At 43.7% G+C, this 24,382-nt stretch overlaps 1 protein-coding gene across 7 annotated transcripts in view; it reads right to left on the reverse strand.

Moving 5' to 3' along the window:
- PRDM15 (PR/SET domain 15) overlaps positions 1–23,792 on the reverse strand; it is a 36,450-nt gene extending 12,658 nt beyond the window's left edge. For 2 of the 7 annotated variants that reach the window (XM_058853149.1, XM_058853139.1), the window contains exons 1-16: positions 23,503–23,791; positions 19,795–19,841; positions 16,486–16,579; positions 14,151–14,304; positions 13,180–13,432; positions 11,953–12,078; positions 9,509–9,607; positions 8,510–8,737; positions 7,753–7,888; positions 6,536–6,717; positions 5,813–5,907; positions 4,946–5,033; positions 4,066–4,233; positions 2,003–2,097; positions 757–888; positions 247–381 (exon numbers count right to left, since the gene is read on the reverse strand). In XM_058853149.1, coding sequence (XP_058709132.1) covers positions 247–381; positions 757–888; positions 2,003–2,097; positions 4,066–4,233; positions 4,946–5,033; positions 5,813–5,907; positions 6,536–6,717; positions 7,753–7,888; positions 8,510–8,737; positions 9,509–9,607; positions 11,953–12,078; positions 13,180–13,432; positions 14,151–14,304; positions 16,486–16,579; positions 19,795–19,831 — 2,022 coding nt within the window. In that variant the 5' untranslated portion in view covers positions 19,832–19,841; positions 23,503–23,791. Of the gene's footprint in view, positions 1–246; positions 382–756; positions 889–2,002; positions 2,098–4,065; positions 4,234–4,945; positions 5,034–5,812; positions 5,908–6,535; positions 6,718–7,752; positions 7,889–8,509; positions 8,738–9,508; positions 9,608–11,952; positions 12,079–13,179; positions 13,433–14,150; positions 14,305–16,485; positions 16,580–19,794; positions 19,842–22,844; positions 22,903–23,502 lie in introns of those variants that run through there. The other 5 variants (XM_058853154.1, XM_058853142.1, XM_058853140.1 and 2 more) reach the window with 5 other exon arrangements.
- Positions 23,793–24,382: the final 590 nt, after the last annotated feature.

Raw genomic sequence — 24,382 nt, forward strand, 5'->3', positions numbered from 1 at the left:
AAAGTCAATGTATCTGTCTTTCCTTTTTTTAAGTGTTTATCATCCTCCTTACTGGACACCACCTCAATTCTTATGGAATAGCCTCAGTTCACAGATCAGAGGTAACAGCACTGCAGGAGACAGCAGACATGAAAGCTGGCCTTCTCCTTGAGAACCCTTAATGTTACTTAAAATTCTGAATGATTTATAGACACCCCCCCCCTCCCCCATGCCAAAACAAGTTAATTTGAAAGTATTTAAAGCTACCTGGCACCTTTTGCAGCTATACTTGTGAGGCTCTGAATCTGCACTTTCATCAGAGTTGTCGTCATTTTCCTCTGATGAGATTCCAATTTTACCAATGAACTCTTCCCTCTGGTGATCATCCATCAGGGCTATGTCCTGTGTAGAGTGGGAAAGAATGTTTTGTTTCAATAGATTAAACTTCTTCAAAAATAAAGTCACCAAAACAGACTGCTTTGCATTAACTGCTGTAGTATTATTTATTATTTATTTAATATCCTCCTGCTTCATTCAATCCAGAGTTTCTCTGTCCAGGACCACACAAGGAATAACCTATTTGAACAACTAATATTAATTTTTCTGCATATAAAAGGAATTTGAATGTAAAGAGACTCTGCTGGTGCAATATGACATCAATAAAAGCATCTTTATGAGCACCACTGAATGATACAATTCCCCTTCAATTTCATTTAATTCCTTACAATTCAGTTGGCAAAACAATCTGCCTGCTCCAATTGATTATTAACATGATACCTTAAAATGGACATGAATATGATCTCTCAACACATCCACCCTGAAAAATTTACGTCCACAGATCTCACACGTGTATTTCTTGTCTCCATGTGTTAGAAGGTGTTTGTTCATGTTGCTCCTACATGAAAATACCTAAAGGAAAAGAGAAGGAAGGATTTTTGGATCATGTCCAGCAGGGCTACAGTTCTTTGCAAGCTGTCCAATGGAGAGCACAGAACACATTTACTGTCTTTTTTTATTCATTCTGGCCAGAAGCATGCAGGAGCTCCTGTTAGCCAGCCAGCAGTCTGCCTCCAAACTGCTGGCATGGCAAAATCCAGGGGCACAGTTCCAAGGAACCAGCTGAAACTAGCCATCCTCAGGGGTGGACTTCCAAAGAAAGCTCCAGCAGAATTACATAGAGCAGAATTTGAAATATTTAGACAATGTCTTTTGAATCACAAATATTCAATCTCTAAATAAAGACATAGCCACAAAATCTATCTTGACTGATATGAAACATACCCAAAGCATCAAAACCAGAGGTCTACGCAGCCACTTAAGAGTTCTTGAGAACCTTTTGCACCATGAATCATTAAACATTTATAAAATCACAACTTAAACCCACACTCCTTGTGACATCAGTGACTTAAGATCATGAGTGTTGAGCATTCAAATGCAACCATGCCATGATTACACCATTAATTCACTTTTATTCCCCATGGGAGAGGATTCCCAATGCACACAGTCAACTCCAGCTGTTTACAACCAGCCAGAAAAATTCCATTTTAAATAACATAAGCCATGAAATTCCACTGACACACACAGTGGCCATGTGACACTCTACATTGTACAAGTTCAGGCCTGAAATGCACTTCTGCTCTTATCTTTGTGCTAACAGCTCCCACCATCCATGGCCACAGTGGCCTTGGATAAATAACAGAGCTATTGGTGTTTGAAGAGGAATGAAGAGGAATGTCCTAACTGGACTCCACATGCTCCCTCAGCTGTTCCAGAGCTCTGCCACCCTCAAGGTGAGGGATTTCTTCCCCATGTTCAGGTGGAACTTATTTTGTTTTATTTTATGGCCACAGCTCCTCGTGCCATTGCTGAGCACCACCAGGAAGAGTCTGGCACCCCCTCTGATACCCCCTGGAGGTATTTAAATGCATGGATGGATCCCCTCAATATTGTCCTCTCCAGACTGATCTGCAGCACCCCTGGACAATGCAGAGCCTCTCATGGCACACCTGGCACAAGCTCCTACCTTCCCACACACAGGGCACCCCGAGGGCTCCTTCTTGTAGCGAACCATGTTCTCCGTGCTGTGCTCAAAGTCTTCCCTCTTCACACGCCTCACCCCTTAACACAACAGTTCCCATCAAAAAAAAAACAAAACAAGAAATAAACCATGGCTTTCCACTCCAGCCTGCAGGCCTTTTCAGGAGGAGACAGGGAAGAAGAGTGAAACACTGGCGTCGTGGTTTTAAAGCAGTAACTGAAAAATCACTAGAAAACTTACTTGTTTTTTGTTGTGAGATATGGATTAGAACAAGAGTAAAACAGGTTTAAAACTTAAAAGGAACAAAGAAAGTTTATTAACAAAAACTACAAGAATAAGAAACCAGAATAAAACTTTTAGAAACTTTTTTCTCTCTAACTACCTAATGATTTTCTTGTTTACATGACAACATAGAGACAAAAAACTTTGGTGGTTAAAACAGTCTTAATTCTTGTTATAGTTTTTTTATCAGTTTCTGTAGAGAAAAAGAAGTTTTCTTTTGTTAATTTATGGAGTTTTTTACAAGAAAACTATTTTTTTCATCGGTTTCTATTTTTTTGATGCTAGCTGCTCAGAAATACTGTCATCAGTTTTTTCTTCTCGTTTCATATCACTCTGAGGTGTTTTATGGGTCAATGAGTTTAAGGATGAGTTATTCAAAGGTAAAAGTTTTCTTTATCTGTTTTTGTGAGTTTCTCTGGAAACAGAAGGGGTTTTTTTGCTTCTTAAAGGCTACAAATCTTTAACTATTACTTTTCCCCCCCTGATCTCACAGGATCACAACTACTTCACTATTTGCTCAAAATCTACACTTTGAAACACTCCATTCTTTTCAATATACTCTGCTATGAATTAAAAGAGTTTTTTTCAGAACACTACTGATCATCTCTATAGTTTTAACAGAAAAATATTTTAGCTTATTAAAGCATCTTCTTATTTTCTCTTCCCCCTCTAAAACTTAATTCCTTTTTTCACTGTCTTTGATAGTTTATGGTGTCCCCAGCTGGGAAGGGCCTCAATGCAGGGTTTAATTGCTAACAAAAGGGTGATTTCTAAATTAAAAGTGTGTTTTAAGAATATAGAAGCAGTCTGCCAAAGTGATGGGTTATGGCTTATGGTTACCAACAACTGCACAGTGTTTGTACAACTGTAAAGTGTCTGAAAACACTTGTCAAAAGCATTTTTGTCAGCACCAGGAAACAGGCAGATCTCATAGGCCTTGGCACTTCAATCTGGTATCTGGCCCAGAAATTCACCCTCACTAAGAAAGAGAGGAGAGGAGGTCACTAAGGAGAGATGCAACAATCCAGCACCAGCTGTAATGCTCAGAGAGGATTTCAGACCTCTTTCTCTGCTACTTTCAAGAGAGCAGAGGGCTCCTGCTCTTCTTTGACAGCTAAAAATGAGACACTGCCAGTGTGATACAGCCCCTTGTCCTCTGGTTCATGACACAAAATAGACAACCTGGCTACTTTTTTTAAAAATCACTTTTGGTTTTATCATCTAAGCCACAAACCACATTCTAATACATGTTGAGCAATGTACCAACTTTTTCCAGTCTTTGAGTACCTGTAAAATCCTTAGATGTTTGAGATTTTGAACAGTAAGCTCTCATAATCTCTTTTTCATATATTCTCAAATGTTTCAAAGGTAACATGCCACTGACACTGTATTTATATTGTAGTCACTCTCAGCTGTACACAGCAAGTTAACTCTCTGCCTTCAGATTTTCAAGTTACCACATGAATTTAAAAAAAAAGGAAGAATAGGATGCAAAGGAAGAAATATATATAATTAAAATCAGCCAGTCTAAACTGCTGCATAATAAGCCATGCAGCTTATGGCTATTAATAGCTCTGGACCCACTACTGTTATTTTTCATAAATGTCACATTTTGCTGAAACTTGAAACTCTTGATCAGGCAACTGATAATAAAAAAAACCCAGCCAACATCTAGAAGAATCTAATGCACACTATCATTTCCTTAACCTGCCCGCCTCCACTGATGTTTCAAGAGAAATAATTAGGTTGATCTGCAGTAAATTTACCTTCCAAGTGCCGCCTTTGATGGTCCAGCATGACATCCTTCCTGTAGAACATCTTATTGCAGATCTCACATGCAAACTTCTTATCCCCGTGCTTTTTCTTGTGTTTTGAAAGGTTGCTGTTTGTAGAGAAGAATCTGAAACACATCTCACACTGGAATGTCTTGTCATCTGTAAGCAAGAGAAACCATGCAGCTCTTTACAGCTGAAAACAGGTTTTATACTTTTGTGAGACAGGTGGCTCTTCTGTTGGATCTGGGTTTTAAACATGTAAACCATCCCTGTGCTCTAAGGGCAATTACCTGGGTGATTCTGGACTGAACATTGTTGTGGGGCCATAAAAGTAACCAGGATGTCATTTTCTGAGAATAAGATCACAGTATAAATAATATGAGTAACCACAAGGGATGGCTATGGGAGAAAAACAGACTGGAGTGATACTAAGAAAAAAATTTAGAGACTACTGCAAGTATAAAGCTGGAGAAAGCTGAAGAAAACTGTAATCCCAGAAAACTGTGAATTGCCACTAATATGGGTCCTGTTTCCAGTTCCTCTGTTTCAGAGGAGAGAGGTGGAACTTAGTTTCAGGGAAAAAGGTTAAACAGAGATGATGACAGATGATTCTCCTGCTCACCTGTGTAATACCCTCACTGGTGTTTCCTTTGTTCACAGATATACTAAAAAAAAGCTAATTCCTAAGTGGATGTGTTTCTCTACAGATTACTGGTTATACTTTTCTTATATAAAAACCAGGTTGCTTCTTGTGATGATGACAAAAACCTAAATCCCTACTCCCCTTCTGTAGTTTCTCTGCTGAGATGGATTTGGGGACATCTTCCCAGAATGGAGCAGAGATGCCAGAGGAAGAGTGATCCATTCTCACCTGTCCTGCAGTTGTGGAATTCCAATGCACTCTCTATCCGAAAGGCCTTTTCACACGTGGTGCACTTGTATCTGTACTCGCTGTCCACCTGAGGGTCACAAACAGCAAAAGCCAAGTCACTCTGACAGAGAAATTCTAAACCTTGCACACCTCTTCTGTTTTCTGTTTCCTTTCTAATTTTTATTCCTTCAAGAGGGCATTTAACTACACAGTGGTGCAAAATTCTGATGCTGTATCATCCTGCCACATTCCTACATCTGAGTTATAAAAAAACCCCAAAGACTATGCTCCTGTGAGGATGTAGCAGTCTCCCTGGTATTCCCCTGGTCTAACACAGACACACAATGTTTGAGAAGCAAGCTGTGACCTGACTCATCTTCCAAATGAGATGGCAGCAATCTGAGGGTTAAGGACCCTGGTGCCAAGGAACAACAGAAATTTTCACTAATAAAGTGCCACTACAGGTGTGTTTAATATTTCTATGGCAGCAGCATCCAAAGGCAGAGTTCACACATGAAAGGAATGATAAGTGGGGAGAAATTAAACGGGACAAGCCAACAAGAATAGAACAACCCTATTTAGTAGCATAACTCAAGTCAGATGTCACCTCTGTATCATGCAGGTCCAGCTAACTCCAGCTTGTCTTGCTGGAACTGATGCCTGAGAGCAATTTTCTATAGGAAAAGGGTTTGCACCTGTTCAAACACACTTCTCAAATTCATCAATTATTCTAAAGTAAGATGTTACATCCCCTCTCTGTCCTTTCTCACTCACATGGGATACCTGCTCACATGCAGCTGCCCAGCTCACACCTGGAATCTCACTGTGCCTTTCCACATAAACCCTGCAAGAGCCATTTCCACTCACTTCGTTCCTGCTGTGCTTGTATGAAACGTGCTGCTTCAAGCTCTCCTTCCTGCTGAACAGCTTTGCACATTCCTCACATTTAAACAGTTTGTCACCTGAGGGGATCAATCCAGATGAAAGGGAAGTAGTCAGTGATTGATAATAACCAACCCCAGGCAAGGCAGAGGAAACCAAAGCACAAGCAACTGCAAACAAACAGTCTAGTGATGAAAAATTTAGTAATTCAGGAGATGTAACCAGTGGATTTTAACCATTTCCAGCAATTTTGGTTTAGTTCCCCCACCCTTTTTCACTGATGATTTTTTCATTGAACCATTAGAATAGGACACAGACACCTGGAACTGCAGATCACAGGTGGAAAAACACTCACCTGACATTTTACCCATATTACAACTATGTTACCCATGTGCCTGTGTAGGTGGGGGTGATATTTATGTATATATTTAAAGGCAATAAGAGCCTTGGAAAAAACATCACATCCTTGCCCTCATTTAAAAGATGATTCAAATTTTAAATAGTTTTAACTTCAATTTTGCACTGTTATCTTCTCATGCTTTGGTCTGAAATATTAAAATAGTTTCCTGGAGAGTGAAAGAAAGCAAAAAGCAAAACCAGCTCTCTTATAAATATGTATCCCTATACCTAAAACGAGCCCTGCTGTTTAACTCAAAGGTGGAACCAAGACATAAAATCAATGCCCAGGCAAGGGAAAAGCCAACCCACCATGAGAACGGATGTGCCTGCTGAGGTTGCTGCTGTTCTGGAAGATCTTACTGCAGATGCTGCACTGATAGACCCTCTTGTGCTCCCCCAGCTGCTTTATCAGCTTCCGCCGAATCCCGTGTCTACTGGAGAGAATTAAACTTCTTTTGAGGGACATGGTGTTTTGGTGATGAGCAAACCTACTGGATTAGAGAGAAAGGCAGGGACTGAAAGCTATCCCACAGGTTGCAACAGAGTTCCAGCAGCTGGCAAAAGCCAGAGGAGTGTTCAACTCAGCTCCTGGCAGGAGGGAGGGGGCCTGGATGGAGTTCCCAGCTCCAGGGTGCTCCCCTGGCCACCCCCTGGAAGCTGCAGATGTCACTCACTCCAAATTTTCTTCACCCAGAACCAACAAGGCAAAAATCAGCAGCAGAGATTCTCTTTGCAGGCCCCTCAGAGGAACAGAAAGGATCTGTTCTGCTCTGGAAACATCAGCACTATCTCAGCTTAGGAAGCTTGGCAGCCCCCACGTAAAAGCTGTATTTGGGCAGAGGGCAGCAGGGTGCCAAGCAGCACTGTGCCATTTCCCAGCACAACCACCTGCTGAAATGCCTTTTTCACAGCTCTGTGTCTGCTAGGGACTTCAATATATACCATTACTAGCTAATTCATAAAAATTGAGTGCTCTGTTATACAAAAAGAAAATTCAAAAGGCCAATTTTACCAAGACAAAAGGACATAAAAGAATCTGAATTAATCACGTGATACTTAAGAGCCTTCCTGAGGATCTGTTATATTCAAGTTTCCCCTCCTACTGCTCCAAATCTAGAGTATCACATGCAAAATCAACATGAAGTCATTCATGAGCTAAGATGACAAGCAAGACTGAATAATAATAATAATGATTAACATATTCTGAAACAAAAAAATCTCTTTGCCTGTCTTATCACTAACATTCAATGGGAGCAAATTTCACCTTGCAGCTGCAAGAGGCTTTTGGAAACACACTGAATAAAAGCAGTAACATGATGAAAAAAGAAATTTTCATTTATGTTATGTTCCAAAATCCTACCAGTGTACAAGTGGCACTCAAAATCGCCTCTTGAACAGCAGCAGCATCACACAATTTTATGCTGATAAAAAAGAGCATCTGTGGGCCCAGAAGTTGAGCAGAACTGTTGCTTGCTACATCATCTAAGCTGCAACTAAGAGGAAATTCTGCATCCCAGAACACTTACTTTGTCACTGAGCTGATGCTGTTTGTGGTGCTGGGCATCTTTCCTAGAACCAGATCCATAATCCTCTCATCTGGAGCTGGAGGCAGGGCCACATCCTCTGGAGGGACCTCAGTGACAGCATCAGCCACACGTTCCACTGCACACACACCAAAGAAGTAAATACAGCAGTAATGTGGACAGCTGGAAGTAAAACTTCAAATTTGCTATAAGATGTGGCACAGGACAAATCAATTGTCCACAAACACATTCAAATAATCATAGACCAGTGTGGTTGGAAGGGACTCTTAAAAATCTAATCCAACTCCCTGCCACGGGCAGGGACGTCTCATCTTCTTCTAACTTCTTACCTTTCCAAGCTATTACTGAAGGGTCAGTTGACCAAGCATCATGAAATTTCCTATTAGAACATCTCTTCAAGGAAATTAAAGCCCCTTCTAAACTAAACTTGAGGTAGAGAGAGAAAGATTTGTCCTCTTGAGGGTAAGGATGCTTCCTCTCCTTGCAATTCTCATAACCACTACCCTGTGTTTCTCTGGGGCTCTGTACAAACCATGCCAGAAGAATGCAGGTGACTGAGTGTGGGTGCTGCCTTCAAGGCTCTCAGAAATAACTAACAAAACTTGTAAACTGGCAGCTTTAGTGATCTAACTAAAAACCTCCCTCTTGTCTCTGCTGCTTTTTTGACCTTTCTGCAAAGGCATTGTCACAGATGTATAAGCAGATATATTGCTTAGCATTTTCTAGATTTCTGTTTTACCTGCAGAATCTTTCTCTTCATCAATGATAAGAGGTGTTTCTACTTTTGCTGTTTTGGCTTTCCTTCCCCTCCTGGCCTTTCTCCTTGAGTCTGTGCTGGCACTGGCTGCATCACTTGCCACTGCTTGATCTGCTGGCACAGCCTCTGCTGCTTTCTCTGCTTTCTCAGCATCATTTTGGCTGCTTGGGGGGGCACATTTGGCTTGCTCCAGGTGACTCAGCAAGTGCTCTGGGTGGATAGGGAAGAACAGGAGAGTAAGGAAGAAATTATCCTTAAAATATTCAAATGGAACTAGGTGAAGCCCTTCTATCAGGTCCATTTCACTTTGCAGAGACTTCATATTATTTCAAAAGCAGTCACAATACCTTCATAAATCAAAGCCTGCAATTTATTCAAGAGTCCAAAGAACTGATTTTTTAAAGAAATTTGTTGATATCACAGTAAAAAGTTTGTGTTTCTAATAATGGGTACATTTTTCCAAATGCCCAAGTTATTTACTGACCTAAGTCCCCTTTTCAAAAATTGATTCATCAAATGGTCAAAGCTCTGAAACAATTTTAAGTCCTTCTGAAAACTGCATAAAAAAAGCTGCAAATTAAATGCAGAAAAGAAATATGTACTTCATTGCCCTTACTAAATCTGTGCCACAAATACCAGATGGACAATATCACTAAGTATAACCTGGCATCACTGACCTTTACACTGCTCATGCAACTCCCTATCCTTGATTTTCCTGACAGTCACATCATCTTCTAGATCACAGTTTAATTTCTAATTCAACATCACAATTGTTTGTCCAGAGACTGAACGCTGCCATGGTCAAAACAACCAAAATATCCCTGTTCTACCTTCCCTAGTACTTCCTTTCCTTAAAGGAATGGGAAATCTAAAACTTTTATCTTACTGCACCATGGATGGTGCGTGGCTTCACAGTCGTGGAAGAGCAGAATTCTGCTGATGATCCTCACTGCTCTCACATGAATTTCTAGCACTTCCTACCTGTCAGCAGCTGGGGCTCTTGGAAAGCAGATGAACACACTTTACACGTCCACTGGTTGGGCTTTGCTTCTGCTGTTCCACTGCCTTCTGGAGTGTTCACTAAATCACAACAAGAAATACTGAAAAGCTTTGAAAATGGGAAGGTGGTAAACCCCTGTAGCTTTGTTTATCTTGCAGTACCTCCCTGAGTATCACAGGGTACAATTTAAGCAGCAAGAAGCCCCTGGGGGCAGCTGGGACCGTTACAGGATTCTCCAACATGAAGAGCTGAACTATCAGAAGATATAAATGATGCCAGGAGAGAGTATCAGTGCCCCTGTAAACTCCTTAGGGTTCCTTTATCACGTTCTAAAGAACTGTGTTCATAAAAGGCATGGCATAAAGCAATTTTTTGCACCTTTAAAACCAGAGCTACCAGTCTTCTTCTGGGTTAGCTGAGGACAGAAGCAGGAAAAATCTCCATGCTCTCTGTGAAGGGCATTGCAGAGTAAGAACATTTAGATTAATGGAAGTAAGGGTGACAACAATGAAAACCCGGGTTTGAGCAGTTTCATTAATTAGATGTGCTAGGAAATCACCATACTAATACTTTAATTAACACATCAACTCAAGAAAGATAGAGAAAAAGAAATTAGGGCAAAAATGAAACTGGAGTAAAAAAAAATAAAATAGAGTTACTCTGTTCACAGTCCTTTGTACTTCAGTCCCTAGATGATATATTTGAACTGTCAAGAGGATCTGATAAACTTGGATGGATTCAGAGATTTTTTTGGCACAGAAAAAGCTGAATATCCCACAGTGTACAAGGTTCCTCCTGCAGAGGAGGAGGATGACACTGAAGTCAGGGTAAGTGAATGGCAGCACAGGGAATTCATATTGTGCCTCTGTTTCTGCCACAGATTTCCTGGATGGTTGTTACATGTCAGTTCATCTCTCTCTGCCTGAGGACCCCATCTGAAAACTAAAGTTCTTCCTTCTTTTCAGTGCTGGCTCTTAAATAAAGGATTCTCTGAGGCAGAGGCTGTTCCCTGCTACAAGATACATTCAACACTCTGCACTACAAAGGTGTGATCTCATCCATGCTGCAATAAGTAAATTATTAAGAAATGACTTGGCAATACAGCAACAAAAATTCCTTCTTCACAGGCTACATAAAGAACTTCTTGAGGGCTCTGTCCAGAAGGACAAAAGCAGAAAACCAAGATTCTGTGTAAGCTAATTGTGCCTGACTCTGCACATCCCTTGCTCCTGGTTTGTCAGGAAGACTCAGGTCCTTTTTAAGTTCCCACCTCCTCGGGCTTCCAGGGCAGCTGCAGGGCAATCTGGCTGACCTGGAACCACAGATCTGACAGCTGGCAACTGCTTGGTATGACTTGAGGCAAACAGAATCCAAAGAAGAAAATTTTGTTTTAGAAACAACAAAAGACTACATCAGTGGGAACACCTCAGGGTTCCGAAAATAGAAGAGGCAGCATTTTGTTTCTACTCAAGTTGGACTTTAAGGCAGTAGGGTGAAGGAGGTAGATGGGGCTGCTCCAGTTCATCATTTTACCTCTGGAAAAACCAATATTGCCAAACTGGAAGACAACTCCCCAGTCACCTTGACAGGTTAGCTGTGACAGAACCTAAGATGACAAATGGATCCTCTGATAAATTGCTCAGTACATATCTGCAACAACTTTCCTCCTTTCCTCCCAGCTACTTTTACTATTAATAAGCAAATTTAGGAAAATAACCTCTCAAAGAGCAGACCTAGAATGGTTTTCTTTTGATCTTGTATACTCTAAGTGTACTTCCTGAAATCTGTGTTAAGTGGGTTCTTAATTTCCCTGCTTCATTTAACAGAGTCTGGGGAGGGAGGCACTGCTTTGTAATGAATCCTTGGGACAGAGTTCCTATGACACTACCAGCTATTTCCGTTTGTTCTTTGCCAAGAGGATATATAGTGCTTGTAAGTTTATTTAAATTTGAGTTTCTGTAATTTAGAATGGTCTGAACTCTAAAAGTAGAATATATTGTGGTATTACTGTAATTTGGGAATGGCCAGTGTTCTGATCATTTCGAAACATTTGAAAGGTTTTCTTCTAAGACTTGGCCTGATCATTTGAATTACTACACTTTGAATAGGCAGAATGAAGATTTTCTTGGGGACTGTCCCCACCCCAACCCTAACAACCTCCAAAGTCAGGAGCACTTGTGGTTTTCATGAAAATAATCTGCTTAAAAGCTTATTGGCCCCTCTGTCACTTTTTAACCTGTGTATCCATTTTAAGCATTGTGGCCATGAAAATGAAAAGAAAAATTCAAGCTTTCAAATCCTCTCTAAATTAGTATTTGCCAGAAGTTATACATCCATAATACATGTGTAGGTGTGCTACATCTAACATCTCTGCAGACCTGTATCTGTTCTCCATCTCCTTTAAGAGCACTGTAGTTTTGCATACCTGCTGGATCAGCTGCTAGTATGCTGGATCTCTTGGTTTTTTTATGGGGTAAGACAGCAGATGAAGGTTTTGGAGAGATGTTATTATCCCCTTCTTTATCAGATTCCATTGCTACCAAGGATGTATCTGCAAAGAGGAAAAATAATTCATCTTCTTTACTGCCCAGACCCTTTGACTCTCGCTCTGTGCTGAGGGCAGTAACCACAGTCAGAATGTTTTATTCTGTAACAGGCCTGCAAATAACATTCTCATGTAAAATTTCAACCAGGGCATTCTTATACCTGAATTTCACCCACTGTGCCTTAAATATTCTGTGAAGTGCTGAACAGAGAGAGCAGGGCATAATTCAACAGTATTTTTAAATACCCATAACCCCACAAAAATACATGAACAGGTTAAACTAAAGAGGGAAAAGATGAAACCTCTCCATTAATACCAACTGGAAACATTTCAGAGTTCAGAAACATCAACTGCATTGATTCAGCTGTAGCACTCTGCTTAGGATAAAGGGCAGCCATAAAGCTGACACTGGTGGCAATGGCCTCTCCCCAAATTTGTCACCACAAATTACACCCAGCAGAGCAGTTGTAACACCCAGGGAGTCTCCCAGCTCAAGAGCAGGAAGAAAACACCCTTGCAATGCTAAAGGATCTTGGCTTTCAGCTGTAGAAATGGAAAAGTAGGAGAATACAAAGGGAAAAAATGATGGATCTTGTGGCAATTCTAATTCAGATTCTAAAAGATCTGATTCTCTTCTTTCCAAAGCACAGCCATGTGGATCTTACTCTAGTGGGTCCCATGTGAAGCTGCTTAAGACAAATCTGGCATTTTAGAACTGTGTAAAACCAAATAATTTTCACTGCAACTGAGGAACAGCTTTTTTAGCAAATCTGCACACAGATTTCTCTGATAACTGAGCTCCTTTGCTGTTCTACCCAGAAATGCTTTTGATACAGCCACCAAATCTTTAGTTAAGGACGATTTATCAGGTTTGTCCACTCTGAAGAGGCTGAATCACTAACTAGGCCACCTGTTTTAAAAAACCTGGCTGTATCATGGTGAAGAATCTACACTTTCTTCTCACAGGGCACCCACATGTGCAGGCTGGCCTGACTCTGCAGGATAAGAGCCTACTGGACAAACAGCACTGTCAACTCCAACAGCCAGGGACTGTCAGTCCCTGCCAGCACTGGGCCCTTAGGAAGGAAGAAAGGCCCCCACACATACCATTGGCAACACTAGTGACCTGCTTCAGCACTGGCTTTTCCATTTTTTTGGCGTAAAAAGCTGCATACCACACTCGCAGCTCAGTTCCTGGGGGGATGTCCTGGCAGGTGGTGAAGTAAATGTCATTGTCATGCTGGAAGGCAGTTAAGTTTTGATGCTCATACTCGGTGGCTGGGCGCACCATCATCATCCAGTTGCAGTCATCTTCGTTTGTGGTGTCAAAATACACCAGGGGCCCTTCCTTCTGGAACACCTGCCAAGCAAAATGTGCACAGAATAAAAACTCTGAGAAGTGATACAAAGTTAAGGAAAAAAAAAAAAAAATTATTTTCTGCTTTTACAGTGGTTTCTTTTCAATGGACATCAGGGACGAAGCAAGCCTCAAGTCTTGCATTTTTCACTTAGTCACACCTTCAGATGAGACACACAACCAGAAGCAAGATGGGAACAAACTGAACAGAAGTACCCCAAGAATTCTTGCTGTAGCCACTATTTTTTCCCAAAAAATTACTGCATACATAAGTGGAAGGGTATCCAAACACCCATCAGCCCAAAGCACATTTCTAAATCTTTACTTCTGAGTTAGGTATTAGTGAAAATGAAGACTGAATTCCATTCTTAATGTGGCATTTCTCCTACCAAAACTTGTCAAGAGAGGAATAAAACAACTGCAAGACAGGGAAAAAACCCACTTATTCTGCATGTTCCATAAACCTAATGCATATGTGGCTCATTAGGGAAATTCAATCAAATTGAAGAGACTCATTAAAATAACTGAGCTTCTAGTTTGGTTCTGCTGTTCCTTGCCCAGAGAATGTTTGTTTAGCTCATCTCTTACAGGGCACACCTAAAAGATATTCCAAATAATCCCCCTTCACATATCTTTGTTTCCATAGTGTTAGACAGCACTAATTCATCACAGGGAAAACTGACTCCTTCCTATTTATTGCTTTACAAATTCTGTGTTTTACCTTCAGGGGAAAAATTGATTCTTTCTCCAGCTTGAGAACTCTCTTGGATTCAAAGGGGCCAAACTGGGTACGTTTCACCAGCTGAGTCAGAGCAAACACACCCTCAGTCCCATCCTCCAGTTGTCTTATCTCCAAATTAGAAGGCAGAGATGATCTAAAAATTTTAAGAGAGAATTGAGAAAAAATAAATAAATCACAGAACTAATTCGGTTGGAAAAGACTTCCAAGATCATCAAGTTCAACCTTTGGCTGAACAGCACCTCGTCCAGTAATCGTTATGCACTGCAGGAGCCCATGGAAGAAAGAAGTCAGCATTAAACACAAGTGTTTCTGTGCTACCAGCCTCTCTCTTTTCCCAAACAAGTTTCATGAAGAAGAACTACATTTTAGTAAACACTGTTACTAAATACAATACACAGAGAACATCTTCCCAAAAATTTACATGACTGGCCCCACTGTATTGGTTTTACAGACCAAATGCAGTTCTGTTTTTTTAGGTCTGTGCTAATAGATGAAAAACTAAAAATAGTCAGACAGGCTACTGACTATCCTGTAGAGGTTGACAGTGGCAGAACTGCTTTACTGCCTAGATAAAAAGAAATACAAAAAACTGGCAATCATAGTGATAGCAAAATAAAAATACTTTTTTGTTTGAAATATACAATAAGCAGCGTTAGAGAAGTTCAGGAGATGTTTCTCAACACTTCTAACCATAAAGCATCCATTTTATCTTTTCAGTAAGACAGAGGGAACAACAAACATGGTTAAGCAAGCAGACTGTTTTTAAAAGATTCATATCCAGTTTGTGGTTAAACTTGCCCTCAGCCTCAGATAACTCACTTTCAGCTACTGTTCCCCACATTATAAAGGCTGCAACTAAATTTATTCTTTTCTTATCTTACCTGATTTCAGCTGAAAACTCTTCAGGAGAATAAATACATTTATCTGTAAAGAAGTCAATTTTAAGCTCTGCTTTAAAGTCTATGGTCCAGCAGCCCACACTTCCACTAGGGAAAACTTAGCATTTGCATATTAAAAGGAGACTGAAAACCAGTGCATGCACCATATTTGCAAACATTCCCAGCTGGAACATCTAGACCTTAAAGGGTAAGTTAAAAAAATAGAAAAAAGGTAGGAAATAGTAGTTTGTCATTAAATGTGTGCAGTACAAACTAGAGACTTACTGCACTGCCCATTTTTTATTTACAGTAAAAGCACCTCCCTCACCAGCTTTGATTATTCCAATAATTATTTTTAAAATTTTAAATTACCCTCAAGCACCTGTAGTGTCAGAGCTGTTAACCATTAACAGCTGCTGGAGGGGATCATCCAGGGCAGGTTTCCAGGCACAGGAAGGCAGTGGAACTGCAGGGAAATTCCTTTTGTGGGAAGGCCCAGAAAAGCAGGGACACTCCTGCACAGGTGCAGCCACTGTACTCATGGGACACCAAGAGCACCCTGCCCTGGCCAAGGGGCTGTGGCACCCACGTGGCAGATCCAGCACATCAGCATTTGTTACAAAATGATGCTGGGAATACACAGCATGGCCTACACAGCCAGGATGTGCCAGACTTGCTGCCCACGTGCCTGTGACTTCCCAAGAGGAAATATAGAAGGCCTGCACACATTATGTAACATATGAAGGCATCTGAACACTTCTCTTTTTGGATCTGTACTACACCTTCACAATGGTTGGTTCTTTTCCTTAGCCTTACATTCTACACCTTAATATGAATTTTGCTGACAGTGCCTGATTGTCTTTCCCTGTAAAAATCATTAGTCAGTGTTGTTTTCTCCCAACTAGATTGAGTCTATTTGTTTCTTTTGGCAAACATGAGTGTTTCTGCTGCACTGTCACAGATTTGCTGACAGAACTATTACCCCTAATCGTTTACAAAGACCCACAATAATGAGAACAACTTGTTTTGCTTCTAAGTGGAGGAATGACAGAGTTCATACACATGAATGAGAAATCCTCACACACTTCTCTGAAGTGAATCCAATGTATCTAAGGGGGATAAAATTGGCAGGTACTCAACCACGACAGAAGTCATCACCCCATCTGGTACCACCTGACTTCTTGCCAGAAACCTCAGCAAAGAAAACTAGTCCTGATGAGCAGCAAGTTATTTTTTTTGGCTTCAATTCAGCACAGCACTTAAGTGTGTGCATCAATTTTTCTATTTAATCAAGGCCATGTGCTTTCCATAGATTTCTGTCATCCTCTGGGACTTCAGTTTCCAGCTTTCAGCGTGACAACCACTGAACAGCAAATATGCTTTAAAGGACTAGCATGGGCGTTGGGTTAGTCAGGATTAACACAAACATTTCTTACCTTGCCCTGCTCAACACAAAGGAGTCTTTGACTGTCACCACTGGGCCCAGCTCAGGACACTCTGAATCATGGTACTGCCCACAGTCCTCGCACCCTGCAAGGAACCAGACAGAAAAGGTTGGTGGAAAACACTTCTGTAAGATAGTTTCCTCCCTCTTTCAAGAGAAAACCAGATACAAAATACAAAATGCAAAATACATAGGTAGAGGGGCAGGTGTTTATTTATATTGCTTAAAAGAACATGAATAATTGAACACTGAGTTGATAGCTAGCACCTGCGTAGGTGAGATAACACACACTGTGATCAGTACCATCAGAGCACAATTGTATAAATTCTCTCTCAAAGAAAATAAATGCCTTACACTAACAGTAAATATTCTGCTTAAAGATGGCATTGTTCTTCAGATAAAGTGCTGCAACACATAGCAGCTAAAGCAAACCACATCACTGCCTTCCCCAGGAGCCAGGCTGTTATGAACAGCTTGGGTATTGTGGTGCTTCCAGTGACAGGAGGCACAAACCCAGAACCAGCAGCAGAACTGGCACAGGGCTCAGCAGGGCACCAGCATGTCCTGGGAGCCCAGATCTGCCTGGCCACACACACTTCTCACCCACAGGGCAGGACAGAGAGCTCCCAGGTACCTCCTGCTGCCCTTCCAGACAAGTCAGCTGTCTGCACAACACACACTGGCCAACTAATTCACTGTCAGCTTAGCTAAATTAACTTTTAGTTTAAGTGGCTGTAAATTACCCAGAACTGAGTGGTTCCTAAGAAACAATTTTCAGACGAGGATAATTTGAGGCTTTCTAAAATAAGCAAACTTAACAGGATTCCAAATGCTTATACAGTGCTTCACTGTGAAAAAAATAGCTGTCAAACTGCCCTGCCTGGTCAGCTGCTGACACAGCTTCAGGAGAGATCATCACACAGGGGTTATATTGCTGTGGGGCCTTTTACATCTGAGCTCCATGCTTACAAGTGCAACTCAGAAACCCCAGAAAGTGTAAAGTAGAGGGTTGTTAAACCCTTTTTTTGGGGAAGACGTGACAAATGCCATGTCATTCCAAGGTATATCCCCTCTGGTAAAGCTACCCTGTGCTCCCAACTAGAAGCCTCTTTCCCCACCAGGTTTTCGTCCCAGTGAACAAAAGGACTTCTAAATCAAGGGATTTCAAACTGCTTCACATTTCTTCTGGCAATAAAACCAGCTTAGCAGTGAAAAAATACATTTATTTGACCAACAGCATTTCTGGCTGGTGCAACCCCCAAGCCTGGTCACTGCCTCCTGTTGAGCTGTTTTTGCTGCTTTCTGGTGAGCCAAGGAATGAAACAACCAGCTCTTCACGTGATTTTTCAGCAGAAGGGATTTCCCAGCCTGGCTTGCTGTACAACACCACAGAGTTATTGTACCAGAGGAAAAGATCAATGGCCAAGTGCTACTTACAGAGCACCAGCACCAAAGCTCAGCCTACAGCTGTCCTGTTTACTGTTCCACCATTCCCCTGCTGCTCCAGGTGTGCCTGTAGCCCAGGCTGGCTTTACTATTACTGAAATAATCTGGGCTAAAAGCAGATTTCCCAAACCAGAGAGGGTGATGGAGCCACAGAAGAATGTGTAAACCTGACTGCTGAAAAGAAATGGACTGTCATCCACAAAGGGTTGTCATAAGCAAGAGGACAGGAAGGAATAGCCTGAGTAACAGCTTCTCCAACAGGCTTTGCTGTCCAAAGCAAAAAGCACTTTGTCATTTTCCTTATCTCTTGACTGCATCAAGGTACTCCTCATTTCTGCAAAGATAAGCCTCTGAAAGGTGCAGACAGCACTACCCACAACTACAGACAGGAATAAGCCACACATTCCTCTCACTCCTTTGCAGGGGAACATGACAATGACATTGTGTGGCACAGCTCAATATCCAAGGAATGCCCTACCACAGCCGTCCCCAAAGCTGTTAGACTTGCAAAATGTGACACTTTCAAGAGAGAAACACTTCACAGGAGAAACACAAAAACAAGCATGGGAATAACCATAAAATACCCCAGGAGAGACTATATTCACACACTTAATAAAAAATAAAAAAAAAAAAATTCCAAAATTCTCTTGTCTATGAAATATATATTCAAGGATGTTTTTTATTGGGAGTGCAGCGTGTCATTTATAGCAGCTCACTTTTTTGGAACATAAGCAGTCCCCATATCCCATGGGAAAAACTAATTTCAGAGAGCACAAGAAAAAGCTCAAGATATTCAGTGACCACAACCCCCACTGGAAGGGAGAAAATCATGTTGCTTTACACCTTCTATCTAATTAGGAGTGGCATCACATCCCCATTCTTTTTGCTGTCCACCAAAATCTTTTTATGAAGGGGAAAATAAGGTAACCACTATTGGTACCTGCATCTCAGTAAAAATGCAAACTATCAACACTATTTCTGAAGGAATCAGGTAGAAGGAGAAAATTGAACTTTCTGATAGTTGCCATAAATGCAGCTGTGGAACTATCAGAGGTAAAATACTGTGGATCCAAAAACCAAGGATATGCTCCATTCTGCTTCACCCTGACTGGATCCACAATATCTGGGCCCTCTCTGCTCACACCAGGACCATACATCCCTTAACTCTTTTCCGCAGTGACACCAGGTCCTGCATGTCCAGGCTGGAGACGAAAGAGAGGATTAATGTGAGACCCAAGCCCACCAGCCAAGCTCCAGCAAGTGTGGGACACTGCCCAGCCTGGGCACAGCCCTGCTGCAGCCTCTCCTCACCACTACCAAGCAGGAGCCTGGATCCCAGTCACAGAGCCCAGCCTGGCACTCAGGGTTACACACAGGGCACAGCAAGAAGCACAGTGAATGCCACAAGTGACACCTGCCAGGGCATCTGGTGCATCTTAAACTGGGCTTGTTCTGAAAGAATTATGAGTCTGCCTGCCCCTGCTGTGGAGGTGCAGATCCCCAAGTCAGGCCAGAGGTCAGAGTGATCCCCAGACACTCCTGGCAGCTAGAGCTGGCTGTATAAACAAAGGGCTTACATGAGTGTTAGACCTTCAATCTCACTCACTTCAGCCATGAAAAAGCTGTGCTGCTAACTCACATTCAGAGGTTTCATTGTGTGTTTGCCAACAGTGTCAGAAAGTGTATGCTTAAATTACACAGCCTCCTCTCTATCTATCCTTTAGCTGTTTGAGCCTCCTTTACATAAAGCACTTTTTCTAAATAAAATCTTAAGTCTGGTTTAGACTTTAATTTCAAGCATTCTGAGTAGACAAGTCACACACAGTGAGAGTTAGATCCTTTTCCTAATACTTACAAATAAACACAATCTCCTCGGTGCCATCTTCAGCCATTTTTTTAAACCTGCCAAAATACAAAAGACTAAGTTAGTTCTGAATTGACTTTTACTTTCTGTCTCATACAAACATCCCCTTGTGAAGTAATGATGCTGACTGACCCCGAGTCCACCCAAACACATTAATGTCCCTGCAGGAGAATCAATGGAAAATTAAAGAAATTAAAGTTGCTATAAAGCCTCAGAGACTGCTGTATTATTACACGTGTTGCAGACATCACTACCAAGGAAGCCTCAATGTCTGTGGGTTCTCAGGCAGTTCTCTGTGAGGAAATGCTGTCTCCTGCTGCTCCCCATCTCTGACAAACTTCCAGCCATCCCTGCTAAAAAGCTCCTGTGGAGCCTCAGAACATGCAGGACCAGAGGATAATCCAGGTCAGCAGCAACCACTGCAGGAAGGAGGCCCGGTGCAACATTTTATTGAACTGTATCTTTTCCAGAGGTAAAGGTATCATGTGGTACTGAGCACCAGAAAATCTGGGGAAATAAAATCCTGCCTCTGTCACTGGCCTTCCATGAAATGGTAACTGACCAATTTGATTTCACAGTTAAAAAAAGTTAATCTATATTCACTTGATTAGTGTCAGTCTGTATTAAAAACTTGCATGAACGCTATTTGCCCTCAACAATTAAATTATGGTTGGCAAAAAGTCTGACTAAGTATGGCTAAGCCCACAACACAAACACGATGTAGAAGTTTTTCTAGGTTTTTCTAGGTTTTTCCCTTTTCTATCCAAAAAAGGGTCTCCTCCTCAAATAAGCAATTTTCCCAATGCCCCAGAAGAGAGGCAAAGCAACACAAAGATCATGACCCAAGTCTGAGAGAGGTGAGGCTGCAAAACAGCAAGTGTATTGGCCAAGCAGAGGACAGGAAGGACTAAGAGCCTGAACCTGTGAGAGGGAGAGGAAACATGACACACTAAACTCGCAGAGCCCTGTTTGAAAATAGATAAAGCATTTGCTACTACAGCAACAAAAGCCAAGCCAGAAATGTGGGAGCACAGCTACTAATCAGGATCGGGACTCTTCAAACACACCCTTCCCAACTCCACCTGTCAGCAGCAGGATCCCTCCCTAATATTGCTCCAAGGGACAAACACTCCCCATCCATGGCACAAGCTGAGCCTTTCTTGGCTGCAGCTTTTGGGGACTAAGCTCAAATAACAGAACAAAAAAAATTTATACAAAAGTCCAATGCTGAGCACAAACAGCAATTCAGGAAATTTCCTCAAAAGCAACAGGTATTTAGGGGAGTCCAAGCACAATACTGAAAAACAAGTGGCCTAAGTTGATGTCAAAAATGGTTTGGTTTGCCTTTTAACCAACACTTCTTTTGGATGCTTTGCACTATTTCAAGAGGGGCATGCCCAGCTATTTTTAGATAGTTTGTGTCCTGACAAGACTTTATCCTAAATACTGCTGAATTAACAAATAATGGCCTTGGTCAATGGTTCAGGGGCGCAGTGCAGCCACACCACCAAAGGCATTCACCCTCCAGGACGCTGCTGTGTCGCATCCTTGGCAAACAGCAGACTGGGGACAAGTGACATTACAGGAGCAGCAGCTCCGTGTCAGATGAGAATAGCAACAAAGGGGCGGAGAAATCATCAGCGTTCTTCAAGGTGATGGGGAGGAAGCGTGAAGAGCCCTCACAGGTGCCTCGCGCAGCCTCAGCGATCTGCATTAGCGCAGTTCCCGTCTCTGCAGCAAGGACTTTCCGTGTTCTGCACATCACAGCACTCCTGATCCATCGGCACCCCTCGCTCCCAAACAAACACCAGCACTTGCTTTACAATTCTGATTTACACCCTCCTCACCCGTGCGCTTTAAAAACTCCTCCTCCCTGATCTCAGCTGCACATCCCAGGAGTTTGTGAAATAAACGACACGATGCCACCCGCTCCAGCTGGTAAACAGAGTCACGATGTGCCACTCACATGATGGCACTGAAGACAGGCTTCAGAATTGTTTTTGCCCTCATCTGCCGTTGCTATGGGCCACGTCTGATTTTTTTTTTTTTTTCTTTTCAAACATTTGTAACAGAAAAATACTCCATATAGTCAACTCATCCCACTGCTCCTAATTCTGTTCTTGTCTTGCAGGGATAATCAAAGCTTCCAGGTATTTTTTTTCCATAAAACAGCGAGTAATCATCAGCGGTCAATAATCAGAAGAAAAGCCACACAGAGGAAATTAGACCAGGTACAAAGCCTAATTCTGATGGCAGTAAAAGAGCATAAATCATTTTTTGGCTTGTATAATTAGATGGGTGATTTTTTTGCCCAAGTGTAGAGCCACACAAAAATGCACAAAAATTCCGGCTACAACACAGGCCTCTGAGCATATCTGGAACTTGAGGGAACACAAATGATGACACTGAGGAGCTGCAGCATCACAGGTACCTGCCTGCAGCCCATGATGTGCAAAGATACTGTCAGGGAACCACGTGAGCTGTAAAAATTTAAGAACAGATGTAAAATCACATTTTCCCCTTATAAACTCCTGATGAAAAAAATCAGGCTCAAGTGCTAAGTTGAGCCATTTTGATCTTGCTACTGGGTTTTTGAAAAAGTAGGTCAGAAAAATTAAAAGAATGCCTGAAAATCTGCGCTTGAACTTAATGATCAACAAGGCAGAATTAAAGTTACCCTTTCTTCAATCTGAGAATGGGTTTCTATGAGTGTGAATAACTTGAGAACACAAGCAGATGGGCGCTGCACATATGTATGTGGAAGGATACGCTAAAAACCCAGTTTTCCTCATGATGTAGTAGAACTTGTTCATGCTACCACTCAAAAGAATTGCAGAACAAACTACGGTGAGGCCTCATATTTCTTTAAAAAAGAAGGCTATTCTATCAATTATTTTTGAGGAGGGAGACGATTTCTAGGCCAGTCGGGGGGGCATGGGGTAACACAGCAGCTGGCGGGGTCTGTGCCACCTGCCCTTCCCAGGAACGCGTGAATAAACTACACGCAAAGTTTAATGGCCCTGAGCAGAAAACGAGCGTACTGCAGAAAATTTCACATGTGCGAAGCCCCGCAGACCGCGGCTCTCCTCCTTTTGTCTCCTCGGGCGCCCACCGCACCCTCTCCCAGGGCACACGCCGGGGCAGGGCGGCATCCCCACACCTCCTCCTCCTCCTCCCTCTCCATCACGCCCTCGCACCTGGGAGCTCCCACCCCCCTCCATCCCCAACCCCCTGCGGCCAAGCCCCGGCGCTCCCCGCTCCCGGCCCCGCATCCCCGTGGCCGCGACGGCTCCGTGCCCTGCCCGGCCGAGCCCGCGGGGATCGCCCCGCGCCCGCCCCTCAGGGACCGCGCCGCCGCCGCCGCCGCCCGGAGCCCGTCGGGGCCCGGGATCCGGGAGCGGCTCCGCCGGGTTTTGCCTCGGACCCGCCTCGCCCCCTTCGCTACCGCCCTCCCGGGCGCTGTAACAAAGAACAGGCGGCCTGGAGGAGGCGGCGGCGGCGGAGGAGGAGGAGGAGGCGGCGGGGCCGCAGCCGCCGCCCCGGGAGCGCTCGGAGCGGCCGCCGCGCCCGCCCCGGCCCCGCCGCGCGTCCCGGGGAGCGGCGGGAGGAGCCGCGGCGGGGCGGGCGCGGGGGGTCCCGGGCGGGGGTGGCGGGGAGGGCGCGAGGTGCGGCGGGAGGAGCGCGGGGAGCCGGCGTTACCTGCCCTGGGAATGGCCAGACCCGGATCGGATCCGCGCTCCGGGTTCCGATCCGCTCCGGAAACCACGCGCCAGCGGAAGCCGGCGCGGGCGGGCGCGGAGCAGGGCGGGAAGTGTAGTGCGGCGGGGCCGGCCCCGGCCCTGACCCCCGCCGCGTCCCCGCCTCACAGCCCCAGCGCCCGGGGTGCCGCCACACGGCTCCCCTCACGGGCGGGCCCCGCGCCTGAGCCCCCGGAGGCCGTGGCGGCGGCTCCGGGCCGCTCTGAAGGTGGCCGAGCACCCGCGTGGCTCTCGCCGGGTTTCCCGTCTGCTCTCGGGCAGTGCCGGCCGCGGGGGAGGCGGCCCGGAGCGAGCTGGCGCAAGGGTTGGCAGAAACAGAGTCACAGGGTGGGTTAAGTTGGAAAAGACCTCCAGGATCATCCAGTCCAAGCAGCACCTTGTCCATCAGACCGCGGCTCTGAGTGCCACGTCCAGTGTTTCCTCAAACACACCCAGGCGGGGGGACTCCAGCACGTCCCTGAGCAGCCCGTTCAATGTTTAATCACATCACTGAAGAAATTCTTCCTAATGTCCGACCTGGCCCCCACCCTGGCGCGGCTTAGGTCATTTCCCCTCGCCCTGTCCCTTGTTCCCTGGGAGCAGAGCCCGATCCCCACCTGGCTGTGCCCTCCTGTCAGGGAGTTGTGAGGAGCAGGAACATCACCCCCGAGCCTCCTTTTCTGCAGGCTGAACACCCCCAGATCCCTCAGTCGCTCCTCAGAGGTCTTCTGCTCCAGATCCTTCCCCAGCTGTGTTGTCTTTCTCTGGACAAAAGCCACATCAGGCGCTCAGTGGGCTGTTGGCCCAAGCCCTGGCCATGTACACAAGCACCTGAGCCTCCT

The sequence above is a fragment of the Poecile atricapillus genome, chromosome 1 (genome assembly GCF_030490865.1).
Source record: "Poecile atricapillus isolate bPoeAtr1 chromosome 1, bPoeAtr1.hap1, whole genome shotgun sequence".
NCBI lineage: Eukaryota > Metazoa > Chordata > Aves > Passeriformes > Paridae > Poecile > Poecile atricapillus.